The following is a 17,468-nucleotide window of genomic DNA, read 5'->3' on the forward strand; positions in this document are numbered from 1 at the left end:
AAGAAAAAATAAGTTTCACAATCCAAAATTAACCCATACAAAATATAGGAAAAATGAAAACATAAACATGCCATTTGGAGATTTTATTCTTGAGTTATGCACAGAATTGATGCTGATAATGCAGAAGTGATTTAGGAGAGAGTGCAGGTAACTTTTTCTTTTGTTTTTACTTTATGTATTGGGGCTGATGTATACTGTGGTCGTTGCTGCTGCAAAGGAGCGATGGGAGTGAGCGCCGGACTTGTTTTTTTTTTTATCTATTCCATTATACAATACTAATTGACTCCCAATATACACTTATTTTAATACAACACCAGTCATAGTATACATTTGAAAACGTTGTTACATTTTATTAAAGACACGGAGGCTCATATTATGCATAACTCTTTCTTTATTTCCTCAGCAGCAAAGATAGAGGAATATAAATATGTCAAAAAATGAAAGAAAAACTGTATAGGCATAACGGGTAGCCAATCACATGGTAGAGGAAGTGGCTATATAAGTCCTGTGTCTCCCACAATCCCCCTCTTTCTTTGCTGCTTCCTCAGACAGATAAGTGCTTTTGCTTCTCTCTGACTAACTTTTGATAATCGTCTACTTGTATTGATTTTTCGTTGTGTACTGTTTATAACTTGTACGGTTTTTTACCTGTTACCGCTAGCGTTCCCCCTGGGACCCCTTAGTGCTCTTCTCCCTCCCGGGGAGTCCTGTAGCCTGCCCTTCCTTCCTCGTGCTTCCGCACGGTTCCCGGCTCTGTGCCTTGCCGCGACCGCTCTATTTTCGGCCGCGGCTGCGCACGCATTCTTCCCCGCTCGCGGGCGGGCTCGGCGGGTCGGGTGCACGAGCCCCTTCCCCCGCCGAGTGCCCGGTCGCGTGCGCCTTCCCTCACGTGCGGCGGCCATCTTGGGCGGACCTCGATCCTTCCCCTGTGCTGCCGTGCGGTCACCTTTGCTTTGCCGGGTCCCCTGGGAACGCTAGACGGTCTGTGTGTATCGCTTTCTGTGGGTTACTCAACCCTTTGCTATCCTTTATTCACCTTAGTGTCATTTAGCGGTTTATTTTCTTTAGCTGCCCACTACAGATTTACATCATGCAGGATAGGGAGGATGGGCCTACAGGTCCCCCTGGGGATTTTCACTCAGACAGTGCTGAGGGCGCTATGGCCTCCCAGGAGTTTCAGGCCATGCTGGAAGCCACTATGGCCTCCTCCATTCAGAAGGCTATTGCCTCGGCCATGGGGGCTGTTACTACCTCCTTTTCGCAATCCATGCACTCCCTAGTTTTGCCTGCTCTGGCCTCCCCCGCCCCTACGGGTGTGGGGTCCCCCTCCCCTGCTCAGACTGTGCCTGGAGCCCGTAAGGCGAAGGCCAAGTCCAAACATGTCGGCTCCCACTCCTCGATGCAGGTTCTACCTGCCATGACTGACACGCTTGAGGCGGTCACAGATGGCGCGCACCCCACGCGCAAAAGAGCCCCTGGCCGGGCTAAAAAGGCTAGATTATGGAAACGGGCTAGAGCCCTTGATGATGGGTCGGATACCGACCGGAGTGTGGAGGAGGAATCCGACTATATGGAGTATGACTCCTTTGATGATGATGAGGTATCTGGGGAGGATTTGCCCCTTACGGGCGTTAACCCATCAGAATCCTCTGCCAAGGCCCGGGGTCCAGTATTAGGCCCCTCTGGGGATGACAAAACGATCCTTGATCCTCAGGGTAATCCCCTGTTCGACCCAGACGACCTGCGTCACCCCCGGTCCGCTGAATGGGTTCCCCCGGATCATATTGCCCAATATGTGGCCAAACGTATCCGCACACCCCTTTCCAGAGAAGGCCGCAATAAGCTACGGGCCGAATGCCCACGCCCTTCTCTCCCGGGCGCTGCGGGCAAAACCCCAGATATTGACCCACAGATTGCCCAGTTCCTGGGTAAGTCGGGCTGGAAGCCCAAAAAGGGTCTTGACAATTCCCTGAAGGGATGCCAGGACAAGATCCTGGATACACTGGGACCCCTCTCGAAGCTCTATGAGCTTCTAGATGCTGCTAAAGCTGGGGATTCAGTTTTGGACGTAGACGTGGCCATAGGTTGGGTCCAACGGGCCATATGCTTGCTGGGGAACGCCAATACGGCGATGTCTGCGGAAAGGCGCAAGGCGATACTATTAAAACTAGACCCTAAGCTGGCCACTATGACTGTGGCGGAACCTGACCCAACAGAAGAGGGTTTACTGTTTGGTACCTCCTTCGTGAAAGACATGGGCTCGTATGTCAAGACCTTCACGGCAATTGACAAGGCGCAGGCGAGCATGAAACGCGTGTTCGCGCCTAAGGTTTTCGGAGGGGCCGGGCGTAGCAGGAACCGTCCACCCGGCCGGGGTTTCCGAGGCGCATTCCGCGCCACCAGAGGTTCCTTTTTTCCCTCCCGGGGATTCCAAGACCAAAGAACCCCTCCCTTCTTCCAAACCAGAGGTCGAGCTTGGGGCTCCAGATACCCCCGCAGTGGTACCACCAGCAGACGTCCTTACGGTGAGTACCCTTTCTTTCCCTCCCGTTCAGGTAGCAGGGAGGCTGGCCTTATTTTACCGAGAGTGGGTGAAGCTCACCTCGGATGCTTGGGTTCTGCAGTGTGTAAAGGGGTATCGCCTAGATTTTGTTTCAGTGCCTGTCCAGTTTTATTCCCCCAGAGAACTGTCCCTTCCACGGGAACAAGACGAGATGATCTCCGCGGAGGTCGGAGAGATGCTCTCCAAGGGCGCTATAGAGGAACTGCCGTTCGCCGCCAAGGGCTTTACAAGCAATCTGTTCCTGGTGCCCAAGAAAGGAGGCGGAGTTCGCCCTGTAATAAATCTTCGTCCCCTCAACGCCTTCCTGCGTTACCAGCACTTCCAGATGGAAGGTATACACTGCCTCAGGGACCTTCTGCGCCAGTCGGACTGGCTAGCCAAACTAGACCTGAAGGACGCTTACTTCACGGTCCCCATTGCTCTGGAATTCAGAGATTATCTTCATTTCACATGGCACGGGCGGCGTTGGCGTTTCACCTGCCTGCCTTTCGGTCTCTCTTCGGCCCCCTGGTGCTTGACCAAGCTTCTGAAGCCTGTGGTGGCGTTCCTCCGTACCCGAGGGGTTCGCCTCATTGTTTACCTGGACAACATTCTGATTTTTGTCCCAATCGAAGGAGGATCTCCTTCTACACCTGGAATGGACTACCGCCCTGCTACAGAAGTTGGGTTTTCTGATCAACTGGGACAAGTCGGTCCTGGATCCCGCCCAGTCCATAGAGTTCCCGGGGTTCGGAGTGGACTCCGTCCAACAGTTCCTGTTTCTACCGAGTTCCAAGGTGAAGGCCATTCAGAAGGAGATTCGAAGAGCTCTGCGTGTCGCAGACCTGTCCATCAGACAGCTGGCGAGAATAATTGGCCTTCTCGCGGCCTCTATTCAGGCGATCTTCCCGGGCCCCCTACACTACCGGGCCCTCCAGCGACTCAAAGGGTCACGCCTTCGGTCAGGTCACTCCTACGAGTCTCGGATACGCTTGGACGCAGAGTCCAGAGACGAGCTGGTGTGGTGGTTAGCACACATGGAGGCGTGGAATGGGAGAGCCATCTTCGGCTCCATCCCGGACGTGGTGATCGAATCAGATGCCAGCTTGCACGGCTGGGGTGCTCGTTGTGGCGACGTTTCCACAGGAGGCAGATGGTCCGACGTGGAGAAATCGTTGCACATCAACTGCCTGGAACTCCTGGCTGGGGCTTTCGCGATCCGCAGCCTTACCCCAGGACGGGCGAATTGCTGCGTTCTCCTCAAGATGGACAACGTATCAGCGGTCCGCTACATAAACCACCTGGGGGGTACGAAGTCCAAGATGTTGGCAATTCTGGCGAAAGATTTCTGGCAATTCTGCCTCTTCAACAACGTTTCGGTAACAGCGGAACACATTCCGGGGCTAGACAATTCGGGAGCGGATTGGAATTCCAGACACTTAAGAGACTCTGGAGATTGGCGTCTACACACTTCGGTGTTCCAGAGCCTGGACATGTTGTGGGGAAAGTTCCAGATGGATCTGTTCGCATCTCGACTGAACACTCAACTGCCGAAGTTCTTCAGCTGGAGGCCGGATCCGACAGCGGTGGCGACCGATGCCTTCCTTCAAGAATGGCCGCGGGGTCTGCTATACGCATTCCCTCCATTCAACATGATAGCGCGCACGATCTCGAAACTGGTTCGCCACGACTGTCGTGTAGCGCTAATCACCCCGCTTTGGAGATCTCGACCATGGTTTCCCCGCTTGATGGAGTTGTCGATCGATTATCCTCGGTTGATTCCAATCTTCCAGGACCTCCTTCTAGACCCGGATGGGAACCCACACGGGCTAGTATTACAACACCAGCTACCCCTGATAGCGTGGTTCCTTTCAGGGGACCTTGGATTGTCCCAGACGTTCCGCAGACAACTCTCCTACTCCTCGATAATGCCTGGGCCCCAGGCACACGAACTGCCTATCGAACTTCATGGAGATCGTGGTCTGGTTGGTGCATGGAACGGGCAGTGGATCCCGTATCTGCCCCTTTGCCTTTGATCCTGGAATTCCTCACGTCCCTGTTTGACTCAGGCAAGGCGTAACCTCTCCCGCTCGGCTATCTCGGCCGGACACAGGGGTTTGGATGGTTCCCCTGTCGGCAGGCATCCTTTTGTATGTCGTCTTCTCAAGGGTATCCGCCTTGCTCGTCCTCCTCGGCCTCGCTTCTCTGCCTTTTGGGACGTTAACATGATGTTGCAGTTCCTCTCCTCATGGTACCCTAATCAGGAGCTGACTTTGAAACGACTGTCATCCAAGTTGGTGATGTTACTCTGTTTGATCTCTTGCAAGAGGGTCTCTGACGTCAGGGCCATGGATTGGGACGCCATTGCATTCACCCCAGAAGGTGTTACTTTTGATATATCCAGGAGGACTAAATCTGCATCCAAGTCTTTCTCGTATCCCAGGTTCCCTGGCTGTCCGGCGCTCTGTCCGGTGGATTGCCTCAGAGTTTATCTGGATGTCACGAGTTCCCTTCGCTCTGCCGATCTACACGATTTGTTCATATCTTTCAAGTCGCCTCATCGACCGGTTTCTACACCTACCCTGGCACGTTGGATACGTGAACTATTATCCTCTGCTGGTATAGACACCTCTGTGTTTACGCCCCATTCTGTACGAGGAGCGATGGCTTCTAAAGCCTCCTCAGTCGGGTGTCGTCTGGAGGATATCATGCGGGCGGCAGATTGGTCCAGAGAATCGACTTTTAGAGACTTCTATTTCAGACCTATTGAACACATCGCATCTCGAGTAGTTGCACAGCTTTGAACTTGCATAATATGAGCCTCCGTGTCTTTAATAAAATTCCCAGATTTTACTAGTAACATGACGTAAAGTCATGATTTTATTAAAGACACGGAGGCGAGTATTATTCCCTCCCGCCCTCCCGGTGTGGAATGGGGATACGAGATGCTTGAGACTCTACGGGTTTTACTGTTCAATTAGGTATGTATTGATTATATATGTTTATTTATATGATTGGATGGTTTGGTACGTCTTATTATGTTTACTAATTATTTATCTTTTGTATTTCAGAATCCAGTTTATTGTTTGTGACTCCTTATGATGCTGTTTGGTAAGTCTACAGTTTTGAGTCTGGAAATTACCATATTTCTCTGTCTTTTTTTAGCTTGATGTTGTCGCATTGTTCCTGTTTCCTGTGCTGATCAAGTAGGACATCGTTCTTCTTACCTGGTCTTCGGTTTTCGCAAGAAAGAGGGGGATTGTGGGAGACACAGGACTTATATAGCCACTTCCTCTACCATGTGATTGGCTACCCGTTATGCCTATACAGTTTTTCTTTCATTTTTTGACATATTTATATTCCTCTATCTTTGCTGCTGAGGAAATAAAGAAAGAGTTATGCATAATACTCGCCTCCGTGTCTTTAATAAAATCATGACTTTACGTCATGTTACTAGTAAAATCTGGGAATTTTCTCCTGTACAAAATCCAATTTAATTAGGGAGAAGTAGACAAAAAAAAAAAATCCCATGGTGAGAAAAACACATCTAAATCAGTGACAAAAAGTTATCTCAAAGTGAAATGTATTTAAATACATAGGGGTGTGTCTGTGATAGAACAATATTAGAGCTCCTACAGATAATAGATTATTGACTAAAAAAGTTGTTACTAGAATGTAGAATTACTCCTGTTTGAGGTTAGGGTGGATGTACCGAGCATATCAGATTATTTAAAGTATAGTCCTAATGGTCAACTGGTGGATGACATACAATGGTTTCTTATCACTATTTACTGTGCTAATATTTTGTATATTGCAATTGTAATTAAGTGTTATCCATGGCTGATGATCTGTTATAAACCTATTGTCAATCTAAAAATAATTAATTTAACCAAGTGTAGTCCTACTAAATTCACCTAATAAACTAAATTATTAAATATTATATCTACCCCTAATTATGACAGTACTCATAAATCATTTAATGAAAGTAAAATAAGTAATTTGTACTCTGATCATTTTGCATTATTTAGTTAGGTGGTCTCCAATCAAATTAGACAGTTCGCAAAAGGGATATTTTAAGTTTAAATAAACAAATGTAATGTATGGAAGGTTGCTCAATTATTTTCCCAGAAATAGTATACAAAGTTTTAAAAGGATAGCAAATTATTATGCAAAAGTAAAGATCATTCAGATAGCCAAAGCTATTAACCAAATTACATACTGAAAAGGTTGCTATAGTAATAAATGCCCTGACACTATTAGGTTAAAGGACCACTATAGTGCCAGGAAAACAAACTTGTTTTCCTGGCCCTATATAGTCCTTAGGTCCCCCCACCCTCAGGGCCCCCGTCCCGCTGGGCTGAAGGGGTTAAAACCCCTTTCAGCCACTTACCTTAATCCAGCGCCAGGCTCCCTCGACGCTGGTGACCTCTCCTCCCCCTCCGACGTCAGCTCCCGCGCACATTCAAACCACCCATAGGAAAGCATTACTCAATGCTTTCCTATGGACGTTCTGCATGCTCAATGCGATTTTTGCGTTGAGCGTTGTGGGAGCGCCACTAGCGGCTGTCATGAAGACAGCCAGTAGAGGCTGGATTAACTCTGCAATGTAAACCTAGTTTCTTTTAAACTGCTACATTTACAGCTGCAGGGTTAAATCCTGGGGACCTGGCACCCAGACCACTTCATTGAGCTGAAGTGGTCTGGGTGACTATAGAGGTCCTTTAAAGATAGCAGCTAAAAAGTCAGTAGCTAGATGTAATATTTGTATTGCAGTAAGAAAAAGTAGGAATAGAAGACTTATTGTATATGGAATTAAAAAAGCATTAAAGGTACTCTCTAATAAATAAAACAAATATTCAAAAAACCTCTACACAATGCACTGCCCCTGGAGTCTCGACATGGATCTCCTATATTAAACAGCCCAAAATATTAGTTAGATAGCTAGTCCCAGATCCCCCTGTAACTCATTGCACAAATGATGTGAGGCAAGACAAAACGTGCAACTGTTAAAAACACTACACTAGCTATCGTGCATCATCCCCAATGAGGTGGGTGTAACCCATGGCTACAGATTAAGCCAATGGGCTTCCTACAATTGTACCAAATGCTCACGGAGTGAGATAAAAACATTTTTGTGTTTACAATCATGCATTTTATACCATGTATAATAGGAATATATGCTCCTCTTTTTTAAGACAAATACACTTTGTATCAACGAGGATAATTTGTTGTTTTACATACAAGGTGTTTGTAGAATTGTTTGTGCTTAGTGCTCACGCCTATGTGAGCCTACCACAGTATATGCCTGGTTTGCTGTCTGGTTATACGATAAACAAGTTATTTTCACTTTGATTTCCATATTGCTGTCTTTTATTTAAATTAATCATTGCAATAAAAACAAAGTTTTGCAAAAATACAACTTACAGTAGTTAAAATCAGTACATTATATATTGTTATATATTGTAGAGACATAAAAGTTTACATTGTTTGTAATGTAAACAGAAGACAGATAGGAAAAAATAATATTACTGCTGGGTTTGTCATAATAGGCACAAAAAGTTAGGAAAGAAAAGTTAGATAAAGAAATTCAGATGAGCCAAACCATTGGCCATCCCCCACAAATTAAACAGTAAACAGGGCAACAGGGGGAGCCCCTGTCAAGTACCATTTTTTTTTTTTTTTTATGTTGAGTTGAGGAACAGTAATTACCTTAGTGTGAGTGTTGTTATATAGTGATTCGATTGGATATCCCAAAAAGCTATAGGCAAAATTAAGTTAGTTTAGAACATAGCATAGATAGTACTATTCCAATCTGTTGAGTACCTTCCCTGAGTACAGAGATAGGAACAGAGAAGGTGTTTGAAAGTGAACCATCCACCGAGTGACACTAATATTACATCAAGTATTTTAATATGCCTGTCTAGTAGTTTAGTAAAAACATTTAGGTCAAAATTTAAAAGCAAGATAGGGTGGTAATTTTGTGCAGAGAAGAGATGTTTGCTTTCGTTGGGAAAAACACAATACAATTACTTTAATAATACTTTTAAAGAGTGAGAGAAGATGAGGCCCAGAACATCGGCAAAGGTTTTATAGGTAAGAAATCCTATATGGACCAGGTTTCATATGAGCTAATTTTTTCAATTTCATCTGCTAAAACTGGGTTGTCCAGTAAAAATAATTGGTCTTGGGAAGGTCATGGCAATCAAATAAATGTATAAAACCTTGTCATGTGAGGTGTTGAGGGTTTTGATTGGGGAGTGATTATATAGTGCTTCAAATTAAAAAGTAAATAGTGTGTTTATTTCCTAGGGTTTTTTGGCAATGGAACCATATGACCTATGAAGGTTGCTTTGGTTTGTTTTTGCCATGAGGCACTTGGCTGAGAGGAAGTCAATTTTGCCAAGATACAAAATAATTAAATTTGAACCAGGCCAATCTCTATTAGTTCCTTTACGTTTTTTTCGTAGTTGACTGTAGATGTCAAAGGGCATTTTGTTCAGGGGTATATTTGTGTTTGAAATGTCATCTGTATTAGGCAGCTTGACACTGCAGTTATTTTTAAATTTTTTTGGTGATAGGATGAAATTTATTTTAGGTTGTCTCTAATAATTGACTTGTGTGTTGAAAAAATGTATTTTTAAAATTATGGAGCATGTACATGATCCAACTAAGCAATATTGTCCATGGTAAAAGATGCAAACCAAGCAAATGTCTCCAGGAAACAAAAACCCCTTGCACTTGTGATGACAATAAACAATTATAAGGATTCCAATATATTTTTTGTAAGGAGTATTAGGGTAATACACATTTAGGATGGTCTCAGAAGCCATAGACCACAGAACCATACATAATGACCTTCAAAGTCTGAATTTGCAATAAACCTGATTTGTTGTACAAGATTGCTACTCTGTTCCTTTTCCCATAGGCCCTGGGAGAAATCACATATTGTTGTCATGGTCAATTAAGTTAGGGGTAATTTTTTCACAAAATGCATTTGTTGTATGAGAGCTATTGCATTTTAGAATGAGGAGAAACATTAGCATTATATGAGATGAGTTCAGCTTCTTCACAATTTGTGATACAATTTCAATTAAAGTGAGCATTTGTGAAATTAGATAAACAGGTACATTAGCATATATACTTTCATATAAGCTCTGAGAAGTGGACATTAGAAGACAAAGGGCACAACACTCAAAAATTAATAGAAATGTGTAAAAACAATGAATATAACTGTAAATCAATAAAATAGAAAGCATGAGGCTAAATGGACTGGAAGTCTGAAAGAGAGAGGGTTATTTCTATTTTGTTTATCTCTATTTGTCTATTTTGGAGATAGGTTAGTGCCGAAGAGTGAGGAGGCTAGATAGTTGCAAATGTATGAAGAATTAGAGCCAATGAAGATTTGGGTGGTGGGGTGGAGGAGGGGGGGGGGGGTCATGTTCTTGCCACAACCAACTTACGGGTGGAGTGGAAGCTGTTAAAATAACATTTTGGGCACCATAATAACTTAATCAAAATTATGTTGTTATGGTGCCAGGAGGTCTGCTGACGCTCTCAACCACTCTGTGACTCCCCATTCATAAAACAGGCTTCTTTTCAAGCCAGTGATATGCCTGCTTAACTACTATATGCTGCTTCTGTGCTAATACAACTCTGGTAAATATTAACACGAAACAAGGGACATTGGTTGTGATTTTGTTGATTATCCAGTGCTGCACATCACTCTCAAATGGTGCTCAGGTCACCTGTAATTACTGTTTTTATGTGGGTTTTCTTCTGGAGAGGAATAATTTTAGTGGGAGGATCGAAAGAGGTCACAAACACATTGACAGGTTATACAAATTGTACAGATAATTGTACATGTACATCAACATGTGAAAAAGCATAAAACAGTTAATATAATATTCTTTTGAAGAGTGCTTTAAAGCTGCCTGCAGTAATGTAATTCAGCACAAAAGTGTAAAGTATCAAGTATCTTCTTTCCTAAATTATTATATATGGCTCATATTAAAAATATACTGGGGTCATATTTATCATTTCTGCCTCATCATATTGCCCTACTGTATGCCTCCAAAACTGTTAAACCATATAGTTAAGAAGTGTATAATAATTGACGGTTTCTCTTTTGGGTTCCAGGTAGTCTTCTGCCTCCCTTGAATGTCACAACGGTGTCCCGTAATTTCAGAATATTTCTTGTGTGGCTTCCAGCTCCTGAAAATCCTCAAGATGTATCATACACAGTGCACTACAAACTGTAAGCTGCTAAAAGAAATCACTTTATTGCATTTTAAAACATTATTATATGATACTTTTTTTCTGTAGCTATCAGACTTTAGCTTGCTGTTGGCATTGGTTAAGTGATAGAAGTGCACAGACCTAAATATTATTGCCATTTAAAAAAAATTCCATAGATGAAAAATAGACATTATTGTTATCTATTTCAATTTATGTAGATTAAAAATAGAATTGTGTGGTTCATTAGCATAACTTGTCTCTGCAAACTTCCCTTCCCATTATCAAGTTCCCTTTACATGAGAGATAGCTGGCCTTGCCAGCAAGGTGTACCTGATTCCTCTCTAGGCACAGTGAGCATGCGGTTCACATCTGTGTCACTAGTATTTTTTCTATATTAGAGTAAAGACATTTTATAAGATGTTGACTTTGATACCAGCATCACGTTAACATATTCAGTTGAGTGTCAGCAGCACCAATTTAGTTTCCTCGAGAAATCAAATCCGATCAATGGATATTTACATGATTGAGTGGGAACTAGAGTTGGGATTATATGTCACAACTAAACAATGGTGTATATAGGGAAATATAACACTTACAAGGCATTTCTTAAAACATTATACATTGTGTTATTTATTGTTACATTAATAATTAATTGGCTCCACTGTAGGGTGGGGGGGACTTTTTTAATATAATAGCCCTCACCCGCTCGCGATACATGGGTGTACAGTTACCTGTCCACCCATGTTCCTTAATTTGAAGCCCACACCTAATGCCCATAGGGCAAGCAAACGGCAGCTGTTAGCCAGACATGCCCCAACTTGCAGCGAGTGGGGGACATGGAGAGAAAATAAGCCTCACTTATACTAATGACCTCCACAGGCTATTTCTAACCATTTGCCAGTTGGCTACTAGTGCAGTTAGCAGGCAAATAGTGAAAGAGCATTTATCAACACCTACTTGCTAGCAAAATTTTCAAGGCTATTTATCGAGGATCATGTCCTAAATAGATGGAATTAAATCACCCAATCCAATTTTTTCAATGCTAAGTATATTATCCATTTCTATATTTTTTCAGAAAATCTATATTACCCAACAATATTTTTCAGCTCCTGATAAGCCTCTAACAGCAGTAATTGATTCAAACCAATAAAAGGCTTATCGGAAGCCAATAAACTGGTGATAAATGTAATCACTTGGAATGTAAGCAGGACCATATTTAGCAGTACACTGATTTCCATGCCCTTTTGGTTTGTCCAAATCGTCATTTTCTGAATTGTTTGTGTGAACAAAATTTGGTCGGAACCAAAACACTCTATGGATAAAATTCAGTCTGACCAATCAAAATTTTGTCAAATTAATCAATTTGAAAATTGTTCACTGTATACAATATTGTACCAAGCACCAGGGGCGTTTTAGCCGCAAGGCAAACAAGGCATTTGCCTTGGGCGGCATTTTCCAGGGGGCGGCAAAAAACGCCGCCCCCAAATGCCCAGGGCAAGTGCCTTGTTAGCCTTGCGGCTAACTGGGCTGCCGGTCGGGCTGATGGGCTGGTCGGGCGGCTGGCGAGGGAGCTCTTCCTCTGAGCTCTCTGCTCAGCTCCCTCGCGCGCCGCAGAGTGAGGCTGGGAGCCGGAATATGACGTCATCTTCCGGCTCCCAGACTCACTCTGCGGCGCGCGAGGGAGCTGAGCAGAGAGCTCAGAGGAAGAGCTCCCTCGCCAGCCGCCCGCCCAGCAACCAGCCCAGCAGCCCCACTAGACCCCAGGGAGATAGAGAAACCCCCCCCCAGCATTCCCAAAGGTAAGGAGGCTGGGGGGTAGGTTAAATTAATTATATATATATAATATATATATATATATATATAATATATATTATATATATTTATTATATATATTATTATATTATATATTAATTATATATATTATATATATTAAATATATAAATATAATAATATATAATATAATAATATAATATATAATAATATAATATATATAATATATATAATAAATATTATATTATATATAATATAATAATATATAATATAATATAATAATATATAATATAATATAATAATATATAATATAATAATATATAATATAATATAATAATATATATAATATAATAATATATAATATATATAATAAATATATATAATATATATAATTATTATATTATATATATTATATATTATTATATTATATTATAATGATATTGTGGTGGAATCTCGGTAAAAATAAATTTAGTAGGCCGAGATTACCACGTGGCATGTGTACGTGCATATGCTGACGTATCGATCAGTTGGTTGCACGAGGCAAGATACGATCAGTAGTGTACGGAGCATGTGCAAGAATACAGGATGTAGTATTCCCCCTCCTCCATTGTGCTGGACAAGCCATGCGGTCAAACAGGAAGTTAATTCTTATTTGTGTTGATTGGTTAAGAGAATGTGCGGGTGGAGCTTAATATGGGAGGAGTTATGTGCCTATATAAGGAGCCTGCACTATTGTCCGGGGCTCAGAACTTGTGGTATTTTGGTGACGCTAGTCCCTCTGAGTCCCGATCGGTGATCCAATAAAGAATATCTTCCTTCCTGAAGAAACCTGTGTCCATCTCTCTGTGCTTGGCTTCCGTCAGTTTCTCCGGTATCATTTGGTGCATTGGCCGGGAAGCTCATCGTTCAACGGTAGCTGAGAGGCAGAGGCGTGAGACGGTCTATCTTTGCCCACGTTCTCTACGGCTGCACCCCTGAACTTCTGCGTGGACCTCCCTTCGTCTCGGCGCCACTGGTCTGTTGTCCAGGAGATCATCGGCCTCTACGTGAGAAGTGCTGGGGTGTCCCCGTCGATGAGTGTGAACTCAGGTTCAGGAACGAGGAGGTAAGACAACTGCTGTTTTAGACGGCAGGACCCACTAGGGGTATACCGATTGTGCGGTAGGCCCAAAGGGGTTTTGAATCTGTGTATCTGCCCCCTCTGTCGGAGGGAAGGAGCGAAGGCGCACCGCTCGATCGAACGCTCTTTAGTCAGACCGTTTGATTTTGTTAGTCAGGCGGGGCTCTGGTGTAAATAGCACTAGCCGGACACCGGTGTCTTGTCTAGACTAGCGTTCTAGGGTGTATATTTTGTTCGCTAGGTCGGAGGGACCGGGAGACTAAGCGGCGTCTGTGTAAATTCGGTTCGCTAACTCTCATCCTATCTGGGCTAAGTGGGAAGGCGTGTAAATTTGGAACCCACTAGACTTTTGATAGTGCGACTAAGAGGCGTCTGTGTAAATTCGGTCCTCTAGCTCGCTATATATGTGGTGATTGGGCAGTGTGGCTAACCAAAACGTATGTAGATTGTTTTTAGGTAGTCCATTCAAGGTACTGGCCAATAGTTTAGTTGGGAATTGTAAATGTGATAAAGATTGTTTAGTAAAGTGTATATCTTGTTAGATAGCGCGAGCTCAGCCGTCTAGCGAGAGTGTTAATAGTGTGTTGCTGTATCATAGTGCACGGTACCATAACCCTGTATATTTACTGACACTGTATATAAGTACTAATCATTGTCGTCCATTGCATGTTTAACACCATAACCACTAATAATTGTATTGTGACCTTAACTTGTGCTTTGACCTATGCTAACCGTACTGTAACCGCTATTTGTAAAAGACGATGTTACTGGGGTGTGTTATAGACGGGTAATTCGTATATAGAGAATTATAGCGTGGGTGACTGTATAGTTACGCCAAAGGGCATAATATTGATTATATAGTGACTGGTGTAACAGCTGTGTGTGTACGGGAATTCCCTGAGTGTTTATTGTTATTGTGTACGTTTCACTTGGTAACCGTACCACGTGGTGCTGTTGCCAGAGGAAACGGGTGTGACTGTTGAATAGTACGCGTGTATAGTATTCGTTGTCGACGACGTTCCATTGTTAAGTATGGGTGCGTCGCAGTCAACGATTCCGGATCCCTTAGGTTGTATGGTGAAGAATTTTAAAAAGGGATTCAAAACTTGTGATTTTGGGGTTAAAATGTCTCCTGTACGTTTGGTCACTTTGTGTACTAGGGAGTGGCCTACTTTGGTTGCGGCATGGCCGCCACGTGGCAGTTTGGATCCAACTCTGGTACAGCGCTTACACGTGGCTGTATCAGGTAGGCCTGAACTTTACGGCCAGTTTCCTTATATTGATTGTTGGAGACAGGCCGTAAATGACTCGCCAAAATGGCTCCGGACATGCCACGAGGAGCAATGTCGCCTCATGGTAGCTAGGACTTGTTCGTCCACTAGGACTGGTGTTAGGCCCATTTTGGACACGCCCCCTGAGTCCGAGATCCCTTTGCCGCCCCCTTACTTTCCGTTAAGAGGAAGTGACGCAAACGCAGGAAGTCCTGCAACCCTCCCCTCATTACCCTCATCCACTTCCGCTTCCTCCTCCAGTACAGGATCCACCCCCCCTCGTACTAAATCTCCCCTTCCGGAATCAGAACCAACCCCCATTAAAAACGAATATCCTGATTTGGCGCCACTTCAGACTTCCGGTCAAGCTTCATCTAGCTCGGCTCGAAGTGTTTTATTTACAACCTTTTCCCAAAACCAAGCTCCCACATCCCCATACCCTATTTCTCCCCGACTGGAACCTATGACTGACGCCCCTCCACGTAGCCCCATACAGACCCGACAGTTGACCGGTGCCCAACAATTAAGACACTATCAGATGCCTCTTCGTCTGAATCCTGGGTCAGCCTATATCGATGCCGCAGGCCAAATGGCACATGCTGACCCAGTCTTTGTATATGTCCCATTTACGACAACCGATCTTTTAAACTGGAAGACCCACAATTCCTCGTATACTGAGAAACCACAAGCTATGACTGATCTGTTCACCTCAATAGTACAGACACATAACCCGACATGGGCTGATTGCCAGCAGTTATTAATGACTTTGTTTAACAATGAGGAAAGGACAAGAATTAACCAAGCAGCCATTAAAGCACTAGAGGATAGAGCCCGTGCTTTGAACCAAGCTAATCCAGCAGCATGGGCCGCAACACATTATCCCAACACCGATCCCGATTGGAACGTAAATGGTGCTGATATGGTCCAACTCAGAGCCTATAGAGACGCTATAATTGCTGGCATGAAAGCCGGAGGAAAGAAAGCTATTAACATGTCGAAGACAGTTGAGGTGATTCAGAAAAGCGATGAAGCGCCCAGTGTCTTTTATTACCGATTATTGGAGGCATACCGCTTGTATACCCCCTTTAATCCGGAAGACGCAGATAATTCCCGAATGGTGAACTCCGCCTTTGTCAGCCAAGCTTACGGAGATATTAAGCGCAAGCTACAAAAGTTAGAAGGGTTTGCAGGTATGTCAATCACCCAACTAATGGAGGTAGCGAATAAGGTTTATATGAATAGGGAAACAGAAAGTAAGAAAGAGGAAGAGCGCAAGATGCGTAAAAAGGCTGATATGCTAGCGGTAGCGATCGCAGGCATAGATAGACGGGGCCCAGATAGAGGCGATAGTAGATGGAATGAGGAACCTCTAAGTAGAAATCAGTGCGCATACTGTAGGGAAGAAGGGCATTGGAGAAATGAGTGTCCTCGAAGAGAACAGTGTGAGAAAGACAGACCTAGGATAGGTTATGGAAACTTTAGAGGCAGAGCGAGAGGTAGAGGAGGCCCCGGAGGGAGTAATGGTTATAGAGGGAGTAATGGGAACAGAGGAAGTGTTAGGGAAGACAGGTATATTCCAGCAGCGCAAAGGTCCCGCGATAGAGAAGGTAGGGACTTTGTAGGATTGGCTGACACGGTCATGGAGGACTATTGATACCGACCGGGCTCCATCCCCCTTGGTCGAGCGGAGCCTATGGTCGATGTATCAATAGGGGGAAAAAGGAGTGCGTTCATGATCGACACTGGTGCTGAACATTCAGTGGTGACTAATCTAGTTGCTCCTCCATCTGGAAGGACTATTACTGTGATAGGAGCAACTGGAAGAAGTGCTGAAAAACCGGTTCTTAAAAGTCGACTCTGTACATTGGGAGGCCACGTAGTAAAACATCAATTCCTTTATATGCCTGAATGTCCAGTCCAATTGCTGGGACGTGATATGCTATCAAAATTACAAGCGCAGATTACGTTCCTACCAAATGGAACAACATCCTTAAAGTTTAATGGACCTTCAGGTATCATGACATTATCCGTACCAAAGGAAGAAGAGTGGCGACTTTATACAGTGTTGACTAGCCAAAACCCTAGGAGTGATGAGACATTATTTAACATACCAGGAGTTTGGGCAGAGAACAACCCACCAGGACTGGCCCGCAATATTCCACCTATAAAAATTGAACTAAAACTTGGGGTTTATCCAGTGAGCCTAAGACAATACCACATCCCGCAGAAGGCTAAGAAGAACATCCAATCCTATCTGGATAAGTTCATACGGTATGGTATCCTAAAATTCTGTACTTCCCCCTGGAATACCCCATTGCTGCCTGTTCAAAAGCCCGGTACAGATGAGTATCGACCTGTGCAGGACTTGAGAGCAGTCAATGATGCGGTTGTTAGTATACATCCAGTTGTACCCAATCCATATAACCTGCTTGCTTTAATTCCGGGCGGGGCTACTTACTTTACAGTCTTAGACCTCAAAGATGCCTTCTTTTGCCTCCGAATTGCCGCAGAAAGTCAATGTATTTTCGCT

The 17,468-nt window shown here is 44.0% G+C and overlaps 1 protein-coding gene across 1 annotated transcript in view; it reads left to right on the top strand.

The window, feature by feature from the left end:
• The window catches only part of IFNLR1 (interferon lambda receptor 1), a 62,034-nt gene that overhangs the window by 3,197 nt on the left and 41,369 nt on the right, over positions 1–17,468 (top strand). The window contains exon 2 of the mRNA XM_063456569.1: positions 10,679–10,796. Coding sequence (XP_063312639.1) covers positions 10,679–10,796 — 118 coding nt within the window. The remainder of the gene's footprint in view (positions 1–10,678; positions 10,797–17,468) is intronic.

The sequence above is a fragment of the Pelobates fuscus genome, chromosome 1 (genome assembly GCF_036172605.1).
Source record: "Pelobates fuscus isolate aPelFus1 chromosome 1, aPelFus1.pri, whole genome shotgun sequence".
Taxonomy (NCBI): domain Eukaryota; kingdom Metazoa; phylum Chordata; class Amphibia; order Anura; family Pelobatidae; genus Pelobates; species Pelobates fuscus.